The sequence below is a fragment of the Pseudopodoces humilis genome, chromosome 5 (assembly GCF_049639895.1).
Source record: "Pseudopodoces humilis isolate 2021_Gansu_Grassland_sample_001 chromosome 5, ASM4963989v1, whole genome shotgun sequence".
In the NCBI taxonomy this organism is placed as follows: domain Eukaryota; kingdom Metazoa; phylum Chordata; class Aves; order Passeriformes; family Paridae; genus Pseudopodoces; species Pseudopodoces humilis.
In genome coordinates this window covers 4,358,137-4,365,602 of record NC_142204.1, presented here as the reverse complement: position 1 = coordinate 4,365,602, position 7,466 = coordinate 4,358,137, and the positions used below count along the sequence as shown (strand labels likewise).

Here is a 7,466-nt window from a genome sequence, read left to right as displayed (position 1 = left end):
CAGGCACTTTGTCTTTATTAAAAATATTTATTATTTGTAGACACAATATACTAGAGGCAGTAGTTACAGAATATTATGGGTCTGTTAACACAAGCTAAGAAAAAAGCCAGGAATGTTATTCAAAGGTGATTTTGGTTTCCAGGCAATTTCCTTGCTCACAAAATGACACCTTCAGCTAGACCCGACTCCTACAAGCTGGCTTCCTTGCAGTACCAGCTCTTGCATGTGCAAATTCTCTGAGACATCCTCCAGGTAGCCAAAACCCAAGCACAAAATAGCATCAGGAAACGCTCCTCAGAGAGTTCAGCTGTCTTTTTTCCTCCTCTGTCTAGATACGACCATTTCAGTGTATAAAAGGAATAAAACCAACCAGCATTAACAGCTGTTTCCTAGACTGGTGGATGAGTGTCTTAGGTTGCAGTGCAAGATGTAACCAAAAGGATGTATTCTATTACCAGCTGTTAAAACCAGGTTGGGGCAGTGTTCTTTATCTCTCCCACCACCCATCCTCCCTCCAGGGGGATATCTTCTGTTAATGGGCCATTGAGTCTCACTGCAGGACTGATAAAATTCCATCATCCCATTGGGAGATGCTCCACCCAGGGGGAGAAGCCAAACATTTCTACCTGGATATAATGTGAGTTTTGGAACAGCACAGCACCCTTTTCCACTGGATTCCCAGAGGAAGACAGGACCCATCTACACCACTGGACCTTCAGAGGAGAACTACACCCTGCTACAGGATCATTGCTTCAACAGAACCACATCTGTCACTCCAGGAGGACTGCAGCCACCATCTATTTCGACTGCAATCAACACCCTGACTGACAGGGTGTCAGGTTGTACTCTGACTCTGTCAGTAGGTTTGTGCTGCTGCATTCTATTTTAATTTTCCTATTAAGTTGTAGGGTTTTTTTATTTATACATATTATTAAAGAACTGTTATTCCTAATCCCGTATCTCTACCTAAGTGCCCCTTAATTTCAAAATTGTAGTAATTCAGAAAGAGGGAGTTTACATTTCCCATTTCAAGAGAGGCTCCTGCCTTCCTTAACAAACACCTGTCTTTTCAAACCAAGACAATGAGCATACAAAAAAAATAAAAAATCCTTCCTCTTTAAAGCTAAAACATCTGAAGCAGTCTCCATGTTCTTGATGACTTGGGAATTTTCCAAGAAGAAAGTTGCACAGTATGAAGCACTCAACTACGTGTGTAATCAGTGTCAAGACTCACCAGAAGTTCATATTGTAAAGAGGTGATTTATGAGTTGAGTTGCTGAATTCTGCAGTCTTTTTTCCCCAATTGCTTTGAATTTACTGTCAATTAACGACAATTTTCTCAAATAAATTCCTATGTACTTGTTTGTACTTACTAATTATTTTATTTCTAGTAAAGTGACTATTACATAGGTATTTTCCCCCCCCTAAATAGAATCCATTGCTGAAAATGAAGGAGATTCACATGCAAGTTATTTGGAAATGTTGGGTGTCTCTCATGATATGCTTTGACTCAATCTTTCAGGATGAAAAGCACCTGCAGATTTTTGCCACTCCAAGCAAGAAACTGCCCGGATTCAGCTGCTCATGTAGGGACAGACAGCTGGGGGATGGATAAGGCAGTTTTTCTCCACATAAGGAACGCAGAAGATTTTACACATTGGGCTGTAATGGATTTAAAGATGCAGAGGCCAATACAGCACCAGTCACTTCACTGTGACACAGACAACAACCGATGAGGATGAGGTATTTTCCTGAAAGTTTTCACTGACCAAACCTCGAGGCTGTAAGTAAATCTTCCTTGCTCTACATATAAAGTTAAACATGCAGAGTCTGCATTTTTTTTTTTTTTGAACAGTACTCATTTAACCTTCAAAAGAGCAAGAGGGTGTTTCCATTTTTAGTCTGAAATACTTTCAAGTATTCCCATTTCTTAGAGCAGGGATCTGGATAGAATTTGACAAAAATAAAAAATTCCTTATTTTCCTTTTGGTTTCAGTAATAAAGAAGTTAATGATCCCACATCTGGTTTTGTCCAGATATACTTCTACAGCAGCCCACTGAAAACAGCACCGTTTGCTTATAGTTTTACTTTTATCCCAAACAGAACCCAATCCAGCCTAAATAAGTGTTTTTAAACACATCCCTAGCCAGGCTGCCACATGAGGCAATTAACAACCTCTCTGCTGATGTCACATCCCCAGAGCTGCAATTAACAGTTGCTTGCAGTTTCACCACAGCAGCCAGAGAATATTTAGACAGACTTTAAAAACATTTTCCTTGGCATACCACAGAAAGAAGAAACACAACAACAAAACAAAAACCCAACCAGAATCTTCATTCCACAAGTAACATTTGAATGCTGACACATCTGGAACAGCTGGGTAACAAGTTGTCCGTGTCAAGTTCAGAAAGCAGCTGCTTTTAGCTGTCATTTTGGGTCAGGCATTTGTTTGCAGCCACCAGCATATTCAATTTTATTTTTGTAGCAGCTTCTTCAGTGTTCCCATATGGACAAGCCAGACAGCTCCTAGGATACACCAGCAAGAATATATAACGTTCTTTAGAAGAAATGAAGGCCAGATGTTGCTTTCTTATCTCTATGTGCATCCTTAAAGAAGTTAGGTTAAGTTGTTTCAGATATATTATTAATGCCAGGTAGAGGCAATTTGTTTATCAGCTGTTTAAATGTCAACTTTCTAAAGGACAGTAAATAACATTTTAACTTAGGATTCCAACTGAAATAAGATTAAACTACCCTAGAATAACTTCAGAAAATAATTATAGCACAATCCAGATGACAGGGACAAAATAGTATTGTGTAGAAAAGATGTGATGAGCCATTTCTGAAATCTGAGTGAGTACTACTTACGGTTATTAGAACAGGGAAAATAAAACCCCTCCATCTCATCTTTAAAATACAATGAAAAGTTGGAGGTAAGACTTATCCAACTGCCCCACTGATTAGAAGTCTTCTATTCTGCTGCTTAGCTCACCCTGGGTACAACTTAAGCCACTAGTCTAAGTTCTAGAGAATTTAATTAATCTGTTACTGACAGTGTAATTCATTAATGTTTTTCATGTATGCACTCCTGGTACATCTTGTGGATCCAACAGGGTGGATAAGAATTCTGTCAAAGACTGTCCAATTAATGTGATTTAGATTGAAATGTGCATCTTTTTTTTTTTTTTTTTTTTTCCTGAAAATAGAACCTCATTGGAGTCATTTTATGATGCATACTTCTGAGGAAATGTTAACTGAAGATTACTTTTTCCACCTCAGTGATAACATAAACAAGGTTTGGGTTTCAGCTGCCTGGTGAGGTCTCTCCCTTTGAGCCAGCCCACAAGATACAAAAACTGCCAAGACACCAACTATAACTTTTTGAGTAATGTCACTTTATTAAGGGATTTAAAAGAATCACATTCTCTAGTAGCCTTGGAACAATGCAAATGGTGAACAAAAGACAAAAATAGATGTAATTGGTTCTGAAAAGCATGAACATCTGTAGAGAATGTGTTGCATTATTCCTAAGGACCCTTGCTTTTGAAAAAAAAGCACGTTCCATATATACAAGTGTCAGTGCAATAGCCAGTAAAGCAATCAGTCAGAAATATAAAAATATCCTAGATACAAACTTAAAATAGATGTTTGAAGGCTGACCATATCAGTATTCTGATATTTCTATATCTCAGGAGTACGATCACTGGGATGAGTTATTCTGATGAGGTAAGAGAGTAGATGCTCTGTGATAACACAAAGCCATACATTTATTATTTTTTTCCCATAAGACAGAAAAATAGAGCACCCAATGAAACTCCAAGTCTTTGCAGCAAGTGCCCACAGGAAATGAAATTATAGTCTATGATCAGTATTACATTCCTGCATTGTTCACCTTTGCTGTCTTTGCCAACAGTTCTATCAGCAAAACTTGCTCATTCTCCCCCCCTTGCCCAGCTCCATTATAAACTGCCTTTCCTTGCAGATATTCCAAACCAACAACTGCTTTAGACATAGACAACATCTATAAATGTCCAAAAATCACTTAGTCATTCTTTCCCTTATTGGTTGCAATTCTTTTCTCTGCAGCAAGGGCAGGAAGAGATTGCAAAACTTGTCAGCAAACAGCTCTCTCTAGAAGGGTTAGGGAGAGAACAGGGTGTGTCCTATTTGCTTTGCCTCAGGTGTTCCAGTGATGCCACTGAGCTTAAGCCTTGGTTGGTTGAGCAATAAAATCACATTCCTCTTTGCTCTTTTGGATGGAAGGATGCACTGATTTGGGGCTGCTGTTCCAAAAATAGAGGGCAATGTGATAACTTTTCAGCTCCATGCTGTCTGCCTGCATCATCATTCATCTTTTCTTCAGCCACCTCTTTCACTGTGACCCCTCCCTCCAGGCTCTGCTGCTGAATTCTGATCCCTATTTTTTTACTTTTCAGAGAAAAAGTGAGAACAACAGGTAGCCAGACAAGATACTCTGTATCTTTGTGGCAAAGAGCACCAGGAAGAACTGCTGGCAGAGCTGGGAGTGCCAAAAGAATCCAACAAACACAAACTACTTGGGGAGAGGGGCAATGGTAAAGTAATTTCAAACTGTGTGACAGTATCAGGCACTTCTCTATGGAAGAGCACCATGAATTATATAGTTTCTAGAACAGCAATATTAACTCGATCAAGATATGATTTGTAAGGTAAAAAAAGCACAACAGGAGCTGGCAGCTGCCTTCCTGCAAAACTTGCCTTACCACTTATGGCACACACATGCACTGAAGCACAGAGCAGTTGCCTGAACCTGCAAAAGATTCCTTAGCTTTACATTCTAGATTCAAAAGCTTTCCCCGAAATATTTTTGTTTCTCTTAATTATTTTCTAAACCTCTTTTGTCTCAGGCAAATTCAAGCAGCTGTGTGAGATGGAACAGCGAAGACAACACTCGACAGATCATTTCAGGTTTTCTTTCAGTTTCTATGCAGATGCCAAAGCCTCCAGGAATCATCACATATCTCTCCTTAACCCCACTGAACCTGGCAATCAGCGTTTGCAAATACTGAATTACTGCTCACCACACCCCACTAAGACAGGCTATTACCTCCCGTGTAAACAGGCAGGGAACGGAGGCGCAGAATGACTAAGTGATTATTCCAGTATCACAACACAAGTCTGGGAGAGCCAGGAGCTGAACCTGTATTTCTTGCATCTCAGTCTCAGGTTGTCTGTTTTGTTCTGTGTTGCAGCCTTAATTCTTTCCCGAAGAGGAAGACTGGGATCTCTTAAGAGTCTGTCACTGCTACTCTGGTTGACAGGTGATGTTGCCAATGGGATAGGAATTGCATTCCCCACATCAAAAGGTGGAACACAGTGTGACATCTGTTTGCTGGAAGAAATACTAACCATACAAGTCCTTAAGAACATCAACATTTATTTAATATGATATAAAAGAAATGGGATATGAACATTTGTATTTGAACAATAATAAGTGGCTTCTTATACTTACATCGTATGTGCTCATTGTATAATATATACACAATGAACATAATTACATTTGTACACAAACTAAGTACTGGATTGAAAACCTGCTTATTGCTGTACACACCCTAACCCCATGAAGGAAAAGCCCAGTACCTCAAAATACCTACACTCCATTTTAGTCAAGAAAAAGTACCCACTAACATTAATGTCTATGTTGACAGAAGTGTGGCAGTAACTGCTGACATTGCAACCTGACCAAGAAATCATTACAGCAGAAACAGGACATCTTTTACTAAGCAATAATAAAAATGGCACATTTTAAATATATCTATATGTATATATATATATATAAAAATTTTACAAATAAATTGTTAAAACAATAAATTGTAATGTTTAAAAAGTGTAAAACAAGGTTTAGTGGTGATATGTAAAATTAACCGAGTTATGCATCTAAAAGAAGCAAAAAAAGTAAACTTATATGATCCATCATTAAAAGAGCATTAAATTCTGAAGAACAGCAAATAAAGTTCTGACTGTAGGGTGCACATTAAAAAAGAGCCTTTGTTTTATGTGCACAGAAATTGTAGCAGCAAGCTGGTATCAGGAGAACAATCTGAAGGTTGTTGAGTGTACATGTGGGCCATTTAAAGCTCTCTTGGAATAAACATTTTCCAGGAAGTGATAAAACGATGCTCTGTGGCCAAAAGCATCAGAACTATGAATTTCATAGATTTAAAATATACTGTACAATATCTTCTCATATTTTCATAGGTCAGGTCCATACATCTCAGGCATGAATTGTTTCAACAGAAGCCATTGGTGCTGAAAGACAGACACAGATTAAGTTACTCTATTTTAGCAACAGAATATTGTCTAAAGAACTCAGGGGATTAAGTACAGCAAAGAATTCCTGACCTCATCCTAGCAATGTTAGGTGTAGAACATAATAAAATATCTTAGAAATAAGTTGTTTCCAAAATCCGTTTTCCTGATGAATAATACTGCTGTCAGGATATTTTGACAGACAGAAGCAAAACCAAGATTTTTTTTTTTTCAAATTTACACCACTTTGAATGAAAACCTGTTTACTCTGTGGGTTTTACCTTGTTACACGTGGTCACCTCCAAATGCTCTTCACCTAAAACCAGTAATAACAGCAAAGATGCCAACTAGTCTTAGAAATGCCAGGCACATTTTGAAGAGGGATGCAGAGTTACTGAGTTGCTACACTGTACTGGCAGAGTAGTTCAAGTGCTCCACCCAGAGCTTGCTGTATTTTGGTAATTGCTGCAAGGACTTCTATAACTAGCTTTTAACAGTTCATCAGTAAAAATGTTCCTGAGCTTGGAATCCAGGTGCTGTATAAAATTTCATTATCCCCCCCATAACTCAGTGCAAATGCAATGCTTAAAATCTAGTTAGTGGTACACACAGAGATTCGTCTCTGCAAAGTAAGGGCTGTGACAAGAAAGGAGCCTTGTGTAAAGGGGTTTCTCCTTAGTCCTACAATATCCTGTGACACCAATTTCCTATGGCAAATTCCCCTGGCATTGTGCCAAGAGTATCATTTTTCTAATTGACTGTAAAAGCCAAATATAGGTATTACCTCTTCATTCCCTGAAATCTACTATGCATTTTCCAGATGCTGCCTGAAAAATTTGGCTGCATGTGACCACGGCTGATCCTACAGTTTGGAATTTCCCTTTGCCACATAAGACTTCTTGAAAATGAGGGATGCTGAATTCCTGTATGTTAAAAGATGTGTCAAAAATCTCTCAGCAAAGCACTGGAATATTGGAACCACAGCCCAAGAAGGTAAAGAGCAATAAATACTGCAGGCAAGCACCGTGCTCCATCCATCTCCTCTGTATGCTAAGCCCAGCTCATGGCACAAATTTGTTTTGGAACTCCAAGGAAACAACCAACAGAGGCATCAAATGCAGCGATGTGGAATGTATATGCACATAGTTAAGAGCTTTCCCCAACTCAATCCAAACAC

At 38.8% G+C, this 7,466-nt stretch overlaps 1 protein-coding gene across 18 annotated transcripts in view; it reads right to left on the bottom strand.

Moving 5' to 3' along the window:
* Window positions 1-5,400: 5,400 nt before the first annotated feature.
* Window positions 5,401-7,466, bottom strand: part of PLEKHA5 (pleckstrin homology domain containing A5) — a 157,268-nt gene continuing 155,202 nt past the window's right edge. For all 18 annotated transcript variants that reach the window (XM_088055873.1, XM_088055872.1, XM_088055886.1 and 15 more), the window contains one exon: window positions 5,401-6,289. Coding sequence is in view for 11 of the 18 variants with exons in the window: in XM_088055872.1 (XP_087911998.1) it covers window positions 6,271-6,289 (19 nt within the window). In the remaining 7 variants the exon portion in view is untranslated. The remainder of the gene's footprint in view (window positions 6,290-7,466) is intronic.